The 11,829-nt window shown below is 57.2% G+C and overlaps 4 protein-coding genes across 4 annotated transcripts; 2 read left to right on the forward strand and 2 right to left on the reverse strand.

Moving 5' to 3' along the window:
* Positions 1 to 348: 348 nt before the first annotated feature.
* Positions 349 to 3,556, forward strand: GMORB2_4034 (uncharacterized protein; the record flags this gene model as incomplete). The annotated part of the gene is made up of 2 exons (XM_035466010.1): positions 349 to 470; positions 3,499 to 3,556. 2 exons carry the CDS (start codon positions 349 to 351, stop codon positions 3,554 to 3,556), a joined length of 180 nt encoding a protein of 59 aa, XP_035323847.1.
* Positions 3,557 to 3,996: 440 nt separating this feature from the next.
* On the forward strand, positions 3,997 to 4,932 carry GMORB2_4035 (4-hydroxy-2-oxoglutarate aldolase; the record flags this gene model as incomplete). Its single annotated transcript, XM_035466011.1, has 1 exon — positions 3,997 to 4,932. The coding sequence occupies one exon, from the start codon at positions 3,997 to 3,999 to the stop codon at positions 4,930 to 4,932; it is 936 nt and encodes a 311-aa protein (XP_035323848.1).
* A 558-nt stretch (positions 4,933 to 5,490) lies between these two features.
* Positions 5,491 to 9,082, reverse strand: GMORB2_4036 (N-acetyltransferase 10; the record flags this gene model as incomplete). The annotated part of the gene is made up of 3 exons (XM_035466012.1): positions 5,491 to 5,710; positions 5,895 to 8,909; positions 9,066 to 9,082. The coding sequence occupies 3 exons, from the start codon at positions 9,080 to 9,082 to the stop codon at positions 5,491 to 5,493; spliced, it is 3,252 nt and encodes a 1,083-aa protein (XP_035323849.1).
* A 1,273-nt stretch (positions 9,083 to 10,355) lies between these two features.
* Positions 10,356 to 11,623, reverse strand: GMORB2_4037 (Mitochondrial domain of unknown function (DUF1713); the record flags this gene model as incomplete). The annotated part of the gene is made up of 2 exons (XM_035466013.1): positions 10,356 to 11,098; positions 11,254 to 11,623. 2 exons carry the CDS (start codon positions 11,621 to 11,623, stop codon positions 10,356 to 10,358), a joined length of 1,113 nt encoding a protein of 370 aa, XP_035323850.1.
* Positions 11,624 to 11,829: the final 206 nt, after the last annotated feature.

Genomic DNA, 11,829 nt, shown 5'->3' on the forward strand with positions numbered 1-11,829 from the left:
ACTCTCTCTCTACTCTCTCTCTACTCTCTCTCTACTCTCTCTCTACTCTCTATTACTCTCCAGTCGACGGTAGAGCGACGCATCGAGCAGGGACGACGTAGCGTAGTCAGCGATCCTTCGGGACCGACCTGTTCCACCTCGACCTCGAGTTATCCTTGGCAAGCATCTCACTGAGCTGCTGCCCTTGCAGCTGATTCCTGGCCCTCTCCCGTATCCGCCGCAGCGTCTCCTCCTCATTCACCCTCTCGGGGCAGTCAAAGTTGCCGCACTGGGTGGCCGGACAGACGAGGGGCCACGGCTCGGTGGTCCCCTTGTAGTCGACGTGCGGGCACCTCTCGGGCGGATAGCATGGCATCCCCTCGGAGCAGCATCTCACCTGCTCTCGACGGTATCTGTCGCACTTTTCCCATCTCCAGGTTCGGGTCCAGCCGCAGACGTGGCATAGTCGAATGTGTCTGCGACACATTTTTGTGTGTTCTGTCTGCGCTTTCTTGTGATGTCTCGATGATCTGCTTTCCGATTTCTCGACGATCCTCTCTCTCTCTCCTATGACGAGGTAGGGCGTGTGGGGAAGCGAGGGGAACATGATGTGCTACTGTCCGTGAGAAGAAGTCAGAGAGAGAGGCTGGGGTTTATGTCTATATATATATATATATATCAAGTCATGGGATCACACACGGTAGCTTGAACGGAGAAAGCATAAGAAAGTATGATCACACGCGAGAGAGAGAGAAAATAAGATTGTGAGTATAACGGTCTGTGGTGGTAAAGAGAGTTGAAGAAGAGAGAGAGAGAGAGAGTTTCCGAGGTGAATGAAGCGGGACAGAGCCTCCTCTGTGATACTGGACCTTATTTTCCTCTCACAGGTAAGATCCCAACTGTTACGAGGCCACACACACACATACACACGCACACATGACATGCCGAGGTTGATATGCTTGAATGGGAGGAGAAGAGAGAGATGGAGACAGTGGATAGAGTCAAGGCTCCGGTCGGTCCAAGCTCCGGAAGGTGGTCCATCGTCGGTCGTACCTGACGAGGTGCTGAGGCGGATTTGCGTTTGCGCCCGTGGCTGTGCGATGGCAGCCACGTTGGATGGCTGATATATATGCCGTGTACGGTCGAATGACGAGGTGATGTGGACTGGCTCTGGCGTGAGTGATTGCCTTTCAACTTCTACTCACACTCCGTTCCGACGACCCATGGCACGTGACGGCGATGAAGCGAGCATGGGCTTGGAAGCTGGGCTTGATTCATCGATACTCTGGCCAACTGGACACGGCCGCCGATCTAACAGGATCTGAGAATTCCCCGGGTAACTCGAGAGGGTTTACAGCAGCGACTCGCTGCGTGGCTGCCGACCGGTCAATATATCTTTGGTCGATACGATTGATGCTTGTATTGACTACTCACTACTACTGCTACGACTACTACGACTACGACTACTACGACTACGACTACTACGACTACTACGACTACTTACTATCACATACTATTACTGTTGCTTGCTATTGCTGCTACGTGCTATTACTGCTACGTGCTACTACTACTGCAGCACTGCTGCTACATGCTATAGTACTACAGACCAACCGTACTTGGTGGTTAAACGTCGCGTGTGCAGCTCAGGCTCCTCGATCCGACCTCCAACCTCGCTAGGCGAGCAGAGGCACGGAAGATGTGTTTCCGGATGCTGCCCTCCCCATGCCAGGTCGATCCTCGCTTCAGACCGGTCCCCGCCTCCCCATGTCTCATGCCTACCCTATACCATCAATGTACAATGTACCAGCCACTTAAGATGGCAAGCTCGAATGATGGCGGGCTTATTCCATACACGCACATATATATATATATATATATATATATATATACATTACATACACATGTATACATACACACTCACATATATATATATATGTATATGTATATATATATATATGCTTACATGCATCCATACATACATACACACACACATATATGTATATATATATATATAAACATGCACACACACACACACACACACACATGTATATACATACTATCACTATTTATATATCGGTTCCTTGTAACCCTACTCGGGGAAGAAAAGTCAGCTCCCTCGAGATTGAGAATCTCCCGAGTACCACCGTCTGCTCCCGCTCTTCATATACACTAGAGCATCACTACCACCTAGTCTTTTTTAGTCTTAGTCTTACTGTATAGCGCCACGTGGTAATGGTCGTATGTGCCCGAGAGATTGCTGCTGCTAGAGATGGCTTGTAGATTTCCAAAAGAACGAGAGCAAGACATAGCCGGGGTGGGGGTGGATGTCCTTTGGGGGGGGGGGGGTACGTGAGAGGTTGCAGGCGATAGGCGATCACCCCCTTCCCCTCCCTAGGAAAGACAGGCTGCATAGGAAACAGGCAGGGCAAGGTCTGGACGTGGACGCTTTTCCTCTCTCGGGCAGATTCACAGCTGCCGACTCTGTATCCTGGCAGGTTGGAAGGTTGACAGTTCAGGCCTTCCATGACTCTTGGGACAGTCTGCGCTACGTTTGCTCATGATTGATGCTGTCATCTTTTTCTTCTCCCTTCTTTTTTTTCACTCTCGTCTTTTTTCTTTCTTTCCTCTTTCTTCTTTCTTTCTTCTTTTCTTAAACAAGGAGGCGCGAAGCCCAAGTGGTGTCGATGATGATGATGCCCGGAACCCAGGCGAGAGAGTCTGAAGCATCGTCACCGGTTCCTGACCTGGAATCGAAAGGGAAATACGAGACCAAAGGCAACACAGGAGACAGCAAGTTTCCTCCCATTCACGTCTGTCGAGCAGATCATCCATCTACTTACTCCAGACACCCTCGCACGTAAACCACATGTACTTCCCCCCTTCCCCTCACTGCTATGCGGGGGAGGAAGGGTGATGAAACCAAGAGAGTTGTAAAAAAAAAAAAGAAGGAATTATATCATCTCTTTTTCAAATAAAAAAAATAATAATCGAAAAGGAAAAAAAAAACTAAAAAAAAATATTAAAAAAATCCAGAGTCCCCCCCATCACTTCCGACATCCGGGACGCCGGACTCTAGCTTCGTGCTGATTCACCCGACACCCCGTTTTTCCCCCAACCCTTTGGGCATCGTGGAAAGAGAGAGAAAGAGAGAGAGAGAGTGTGTGTGTGTGTGAGAGTGTGAGAGAGAGAAGAGAACGTGGGGGGTCGACACCTTCTACGTAAGCTATACATACGGATGGAGTAACTTGCGGAGAGTAGAGAAAGGTCCGAAACAGGATAATATCATACATGTAACGTGCCGTTTGGGTCCCCCCCCTCTTCCCCAAAAATACACACACACACACACACATTTGCTTTTCCGATACTGTCCCATCGGAATAAGATGGGGCACACACACACACGCACGCACGCACACACACAACAGCAGCAGCAGCAACGGCAACGGCAACGATCATGTGGATCGAGGATACCAAGACACGCATCCCCGCATATCTCACGGAGCTTTGCCGAGACGTGAAGAGACGTGGGGGTCACTAAGACGCAGATGTCCGGCTATTACATGACTTTCCAGCACTGAGTACCATGATCTCGCACAGAAAAAAAATCCAAGATACTAAATAAAAAAAATTAAAAAAAATTAAAAAAAAAAAGAGGCCGGTGGTAATACGCACTCCCCTCCCCCGCCCTCTCCCTTCCCGTACGAGTGTGTGTTGTCGGAAGTATCTATAAGAGGAGGGGGAGAGTCCAGCCCAGTTCAGTCAGGTTCAGCTTCTTCCTCTCCTATCCTTCTTTCTCTTCCCCTCCCCCCCCCCCCCCCCCCCCCCCCCCCCCCCCCCCCCCCCCCCCCCCCCCCCCCCCCCCCCCCCGCTCTTCCCCTTGTAGCATATCAGTCAGCAGAGGAGAAGAAAAGGGAGAAGACAGACCGAAGATAAGGAAGAAAAAGAGTCCAGACCAAGACCGAAACCGAGACCGGACAGACAGACGGACAGACGGACGGACGGACCGATACGGAACCCGATGTCTCAACCACTCCCTCCGCTCCCTCCGGGCGTCTACGTCCCCACAGTAGCCTTCTTCACCCCGGACGACGAGGTAGACGTGGAGACGACGGCGTCGCACGCGAAGCGCCTGGCAGCGGCCGGGGTGACGGGCATCGTCACGCACGGCTCCAACGGCGAGGCCGTGCACCTGTCCCACGATGAGCGGCGGCTCATCACCCGGACGACGCGGGACGCCCTCGACTCGTCCGGGCACCCTGGGCTCCCGCTCATCGTCGGCTGCGGCGCCCAGTCGACGCGGGAGGCGATCCGGCTCTGCCGCGACGCCGGCTCCTCGGGCGGCACGCACGCCCTCGTCCTCCCGCCGTCCTACTACGGCCCCCTCCTGACCACGGACCTGATCGAGGCCCACTACCGGGCCGTGGCCGACGCCTCCCCCGTGCCCCTGCTCATCTACAACTTCCCGGCGCCCTGCGGCGGCCTGGACCTGAGCTCCGACACCATCATCCGCCTGGCCGCCCACGCCAACATCGTCGGCGTCAAGCTCACCTGCGGCAACACCGGGAAGCTGGCCCGCGTCGTCGCCGCCACCAGGGACGCCCCCGGCGGCTTCCGCACCTTCGGCGGCAGCTGCGACTTCACCATCCAGACCCTCGCCGTCGGCGGCCACGGCGTCATCGCCGGCACCGCCAACCTCGCCCCCAAGGCCTGCCTGCGCGTCCTGCGGCTGTGGTCCGCCGGCGAGGCCGACCGCGCCCGCGCCGTCCAGGAGGTCGTCGCCAGGGGGGACTGGGCCGCCATCAGGGGCGGCTTCGTCTCTGTCAAGGCCGCCCTGCACGAGTTCCACGGCTACGGGGGCGAGCCGAGGAAGCCGTGCGCCCTGCTCCGCGGTCAGGCCCTGGCCGACCAGCTTGCTGACTTTCGGGAGCTGGTTGACTTGGAAAGCGGGTTGTAGATGGTATCTCTATCTCTGTCACAGTAACCAGGTACACCTGATGAGTTGATACTTGACCCTGCTACTTCGTCCAGTCTCCGTTCTTTCTTTCTTTCTTTCTTTCTGTCTTTGTTCTTCTTGATTATCCCCATTCAGACGGGAAGAGGGTTGGCGGAGGGAAATTCTAGAGGGAAAAGTCTTTCCAAAACCGTGTCCCTATTTATCCATTACGGTGATCCTAGAAACCGACAAGAGACAAGATGGGGACCACACGTCCTATCTTATTATCCCATGCTGATGCATTCGAGCATAGGCCTGCCCGGAACACTCTAACTTGCCCAGATTGGATCTTGACTTTCAGGAAAACGGGTAACATTCCATCCTTGTATACGATGATTCACGTAGAAGACATAACCGTATCAGATCTTGCTCCTACTTCAACTAGACAATGACGAACAAGAACAAAAAACGCCCGAATGTGAAGACCCGATATGCGGAACAGTGGGGGGGACGTCATAGCAAGGAAAGAAGGGAAAAGAAAGAGAAACAAAAGAAGAGGAAAGATGAAAGACGATAGATTTAATCCTTCTTCCCCTTTTTCGACTTCTTGCGAGACGACTTCTCCTTATCCCCAAAGACCTCCTCATATACCTCACTAGCCGTTTGTTGTCCTGCCTTGCGCTTCTGCTGCTTGGACGACTTGACCGAGACTTCCAATGTGGATTTCCCGTCCCTCGATGCCTTGGCGACTTGCTTCTCTGCTTCTTTCCAACCTGGTGCGTCACCTTCGATTTCATATCTGTCGGGCGGGGGGGGGGAAGGATCTTGTGTTAGTATAGATGACTGAAGGGGAGTTTCTTTTTCTCTTTTTCCAAAAAAAATGGTGGAAAGATAAAGAGGATGTATGTAGGAAAAAAAAAAGATGGTAAGAGAGAAAAAAAAACAGAGAAAGAGGAAAGTGACAGGAAAGAAGATACACATACTGGTCAAGGGGTAGCGAGTCGATGAGTTCCCTCTGCTTCAGCTTGAGCTGCCTGAGGGCCTCGTCACCACCTTCTTCGAGCTCATCGTCGAGCTTGGTCTCGAGCGGGGCGTACCTGTCGTCGACGGGCTCGTCGTCGTGCACGCCGGCGGCGTCCTCCCGGCTGACGCCGAGCAGCTGCGGCGGCGCGTCCGGCATGTCTTCCTGGGCGGCCTGGGCGACGAGCGAGGCCAGGTGGTTGGACACCTTGCGCAGGATCTTGATGAACATGGCCATGAGCTGGGGCATCGGCAGGTTGATCTCGGGGGCGGTGGTCTCCATGTCCTTCCGCTGCAGGCCGATGGCCAGCAGCACCGTCTGCTGGACGCCCGACAGCGACACGGCCGGGCGCAGGCGGCCGGTGAAGTACAGCGTGGCGATGGTGGGCACCAGGTCCAGGATGACGTGGTAGTCCAGCATGTTGGCGGCGTACGACTCGAGACGCTTCAGGTCGAAGGGCGTCATGTGCCGCGACAGCTCGGCGCCCGTGAGCGGTGGCGGGTCGGCGGCCGAGTCCAGGGATGCGCCGGACCGGGCCGACTCGTCGATGCTCAGGGCCGCCACCGGCTCGAAGGAGCGGAAGTGGTACGATAGCAGCGACAGGTAGCGCCGTTGGAAGTCGCGCGCGAAGGCGCCCGCCCAGCTCTTGTCGCCGGCGCGGTCCAGCGGCCGCACCATGACGCACGTGTGCTCGCCCGTCAGGTCGTTGGCCGTCTGTCGGAGGTACACCGGCACGAAGGAGGCCCGCTTCCAGAACCGGTGCAGCTCGCGCGTCATGCCGTAGCTCACGCCCAGGTAGTCCAGGGCCGACGGCCGCCTCTGGTGCAGCTTGGCGAAGAGCGGGGCCATCTCGCTCTTGTCGCGCACCGTCACGGCGTCCTGCAGCGACGAGGCCGCCAGCTCGGCCTCGGTCATGCGGTGCAGCGACGTCGACGTCGCCGCCTCGCCGCCGAGCAGGGCCCCGTCGTCCTCCGACAGGCTGGTGAACCGGCCCTCGTAGTAGTCGCGCAGCAGGTCCAGCGCCCTGGTGCCGTACCCCATCGACACATACTCGGGGTTGGTCGCGATGCGCACCACACGCGCGCCCGACAGCGACGCGAAGTTTTCGTCCTGGAACTGCTGCGACACCAGCCACGGGATCAGGTCACCGTTGGGACGCTGGCCCCTGCTCAGGCTGTTGAGCACGCTCTGCCGGCTGATCCGTCCCTCGAGCGCCACCTGGATCACGCACAGGGGCTCGGGCAGCGTGCCCGAGCTCTCGTCCAGCGGCGGCACCAGCACGAAGAGCTCGTGCGCGGGCGCGTCGCTCATCAGCTGCAGGTCGTCGGGCGTGTTCTTGTAGTGGCTCGCCACGTACAGCGCCACCATCTGCTGCAGGAACTTCTCGGGGACCGGGTGGTACGAGAAGAGCGTGTCGCGGTTGACGTTGAGGAGCTCGCACCTGTTGGGGTCCGGGCAGCCGTTGGCGCGCGATCTGGCCTTGGGCAGCGTCGCGTCCAGGCACAGCAGCTTGTTGAGCCACCTCTCCACCGAATCGCCCTTGGCGTAGCGGATCGGCTCGTCGAGCGAGATCTCGCGCAGCTTGCGGCCCGTCGTGAGCTCGCCCGTCGACCTGGACGCCTTGCCCGTGGATCGGTCCGTCAGCACCGTCTCGCCGTCTCCGCCGCCACCCGCCGCCGCCGCGGCGTAGGACTGGTCGCGCAGCTGCTTGATGAGCTTGAGCGAGAGGGAGCGTCCGGTGCCCTCGTAGCCGTTGATCGTGGAGGCCATGAAGACCAGGTAGGGGCCCATCAGCTTGCGGACGAGGGGCAGGGGGATCGCGGCGGCCTCGTCGATGACGAGCAGCTCGGCCTGGCCGAGGACGTGGGCGTCCTGGGGGCGGATGTACTGGATGGTCTGGCGGTGCTGGCGGTGGATGTTGACGCGGACGATGGCCTTGTTGAAGTCCGGGTTCGTGCTCTGGATGATGGAGTAGTCGGCGTGGTCGGCGTAGCCGAGGGCGTCGAAGCCCTTGAAGACGAACTCGAAGAGGGTCTTGAGGTTCTCCGGCGTGGGGGAGGTGATGAAGATGTTGCTGTAGCCGTAGGCGACGGCGGCGGCGACGGCGACGCCCATGGCGGCCGACTTGCCGCGGCCTCGGGCGGCCGTCAGGGCCACGGTGCTGCGCAGCGTCTTCTCGGCGATGGCGTCGGTAAAGGTCAGCAGGGCCCTGGCCTGGTCGACGGTGCGGGCCAGCGAGATGAGCGACCCGACCGGCTGGCGGTCGGCGTGCTCGTCCCGGACGGCGTCGAGCGCCACGTCCCCGGCCGACCTGGCCTGGTCCAGGTCCGGCGGCGGCAGCGCCTTGACGTCCTTGCCGCCCGAGATGGGCAGCACGTTGAGCTCGTCGTCGATGACCAGGCACGAGTCGCAGCTGCCGAGCGACAGCAGGAACCGCTCGTTGAAGCGCGCCACCACGTCGCTGTGCGCCTCGGTCCGGTACCGCGAGTGCACGTCCATCGACAGCCCGTACAGCTGCTTCAGGCTGCTCATGCCCTTGAGCAGCAGGATCACCAGGCCGCCGCCCTCGACCGTCTCGACCGTCCGCGCCAGGATGTTGGGCGTCACGGCCTCGAAGTCCTGCAGGATGCACATGCCGAACGTGTTGCCCAGCACCTTGTCCGTCTCCTTGTAGTAGCAGTACCGGATGTTGTGCAGCGACACGAACAGCTCGAAGGCGTCCTCCGTGTTGGCCTCGCGTATCCCCCTCTTGATCTCCTTCTTGATCTTCTGCTCGCGCTTCTGCCGGTGGCTCGTGAACCCGAGGAGCTTGTTCTTGTACGCCCACAGCACAGACTTGTTCTGCTTCATATTCTCCCTCGACATGATGAAGTGCAGGTTGACAATCACATCCTTGGGATGGTCGCCTACCACCACGAAGAAACTCCTCTTCTTTTCCTGCTGTCCATTTCGTATCAGTGCCTGGATGCGGCCGTCCCTGCAGTTGTTTCAAACGTCAGCCTAGCCCAATCGCACTCCTCTCCATCTTCTTCTGTTTTCTGTATTTTTTTTTTTTTTTAATTTTTTTAAAAAAAAATTCTTTTCTTGTTTTTTTCACTTCGACTGCTAGTTATGATTGCCGCATGAGACTTACACTTGCTTGCGCGACATTTTGGACCAAGTCTGCCTTTTTATCTTCGCACAGTAGAGGGAAGAAGTAATAAAGGAGACGAATGCAGCACGAAGAGAGAGAGAGAGAGAGAGAGAGAGAGAGAGAGAGAAGAGGCTATGGTCCCTCACAAACTTTCGGATGCTTTCTCTGCGCCAGCGACCAAATTTTTGGCGATCGACTGGATTCTGCCGGGCGGTGAGAAGACGAGCGTCCCCCGAAAAAAAGACGTGGGGCACATGCGACTTGTGCCTTTCTCACCATGAGCTGCGAGTTATGAAGAACGATGACCTCTTGTTAGACTCAGGGTTCTCTCTCTGTCAACGACTCGACCGCAGCCATCACAGCGACAGTGTAACAAGACAATCTGTTCAAAGTAGATAGTCATCGGATTCGAATTGTGTAACTTGATTATTTCTCAGGTCCCCCCATCATATCTACTACCGCCGCTCCTCCTCCTCCTCTTCCTCTTCCTCCTCCTCCTAGTATACATTTAACCAAAAAAAAAAATTTCGAAACAGGAAATATAAAAGTACAGACGCGCTTCCTCATCATTGAGGAGAGGGATGGCATATGCTGCTGCTGCTGCTACTACTGCTACTACTACTCCTACTACTGATGATACTAATACTAATACTGCTAGTACTGTGTACTAGCAGTGAGCCTAGGCAATCGCATGGCATGCAATGATCCTTGTAAGTATAAGTAAAAATAAAAACATTCCTGGAAGAGTCATCCATCCATATATATGGTATATATATATATGTATGTGCTGTCGTGTTGTGTGTTTGTGCGCAATAATCATCCTCTTGAGATCATTACTAGGTACTCTGGTGCGCGAGATCTATGAAGAGAGCAGAAAAAAGAACGGAAGAGAAATCTTAGAAGCCCCAACAAGAGAATCAATGCAGCACACAGTGGTTTCCAGGAGTAGGCTAGCCAGGAGGTCAGAGAGGAAATGGGGTGGAAGAGAGGTCATCCAGGTGAGTGGGAAAGGGATGCAGGATTTCCTCTCCACCCATAGATGCCGTGCCAAGGAGATGCAAAGTAGTAGTTGACCAGCCACTGCCCCCCTTTCCGCCAATGATGATGGAGAGACGATGCCGAGACAGAGGGAATCGACGGGAAAGGGAAAGGAAGGATTGAAGAGGAAGAAAAGAAAAAGAGAGGGAAAAAATCTGGACAGACGGCCCGGATCCGGGCTAATATCATCGTCCTCGTATGACGGGATATCCTCCCCCCAAGAGTCGACGCCGAGCCACGGAGCGGCTTTCTCTAATTGCGGTCGAGCTTGCGGCGGAGGTTCCTGGTACGGCGCATGAGCTTCTTGTACTTCTTCTTCTTCATCCTGAGCTTGCGCTGGCGCTTGACGCTGATGGCGTGCATGTCGCGGCGGCCGGCCTGGGACTCGTTGAGGCGGAGCTGACGGCGGGCGAGGCGCTCGACGAAGCTTCGGGGCTGGTGCTGCTCGTCGTGCACGATCTGGGGGGAGTGGGCGACGATGCGGATCTGGCCGTCGGGCTCGGTATTCTCCTCGATCGTGAACATGGCCTTGTAGGAGCGGTGCTGAGGCGTGGCGGCAGCGTCGGCGGCAGCGTCGGCGGCAGCGTCGGCGGCAGCGTCGGCGGCAGCGTCGGCGGCGGACGCGGACTTGTGCTGCACCTGCGACTGCGGCTGGGGCAGGGGCGGAGGGTGGAAGGGCAGGAAATCGCCCGACATGGCATCGACCTGGATGGAGATGGCCGAGTCGCTGCCGTCGGGGTTGCGCATCTCGATCCTGTGGACGCCGTCGCTGTGGTGACCGTCCTGGTGCTGCTGGCCGTCGAGGGTCATGGTAGCCATGGGTCCCTCGAGCTGGTCGATGGTGTTGGAGATTGTCGACATGGCGTCCGACACTTTGCTGCCGCGCGTCCGGGGCGCAAAGATGGAGGCGAACTGCTCGTCCGTAACGGTCCTCGGCATGGTCTGCGTGATGGAGATGGGTCGGTGGAGGGAGAAGAAGCTGGAGAGGCCGAGGGCTGTGTACGGCTGTTAGCGATGCGTTCTTCGTTTCTCTCCTCTTCTTTTTCTTCTAGTCCCTCTTTTCCGAGGATCGAGCCTCGTCCAAGGACCGGAGCTAGAAGACGACGGGAGAGGGACGGGAGAAGTGAAGGGAGGCGGATGGGAAACGTACCCTCTCCGACCATGTGGTGCGTGTTGGGAACGCTGGGCAGCTTCTTGGTGGCGTCGCGATCGGCAGCAGCCTTGCGCTTCCTCTTGTCGCCGCTGGCCTTGGACTGACCCCGTGCCGAGGGGACGGACTGGCCCGTCATGTCGTCCGAGCCCCCATTATCCGACCTAGACGGTTTCGACGAGGAGTACCGCCGCTGGTGACCGCGGGCGAAGAGAGGGGGGGAGACTGCGGTGCACGTCATCGTCGTCGTCGTCGTCGTCGTCGTCGTCATCGTCGTAACAGCAGCTCTGACGGCAGCAGCGACGGCTGATGAGGAGGCGGCGTGCTGCTGGCCGGCCGCCACGACGCGGCGTACCGACGAAGGTAACATGATGGCGTGTTTGGGGACAGAGACTGCGGAACCTTCAACAGATGAGGATCTGCTTCTCCTTCATGTGTCGTCCTGAGATAGAAAAGGGGAGAACCGCGGGAAGGAAAGGGAGGGGGGGGGGGGGGGGGGGGGGGGGTGTTCAAATGTGTTGTGTGTGGAGAAGAGAGAGATGGATTGGGGGCGTTGGAGAATGGATGGAGAGGGAG

Source organism: Geosmithia morbida (genome assembly GCF_012550715.1).
Source record: "Geosmithia morbida isolate 1262 chromosome Unknown scaffold_2, whole genome shotgun sequence".
Classification (NCBI taxonomy): domain Eukaryota; kingdom Fungi; phylum Ascomycota; class Sordariomycetes; order Hypocreales; family Bionectriaceae; genus Geosmithia; species Geosmithia morbida.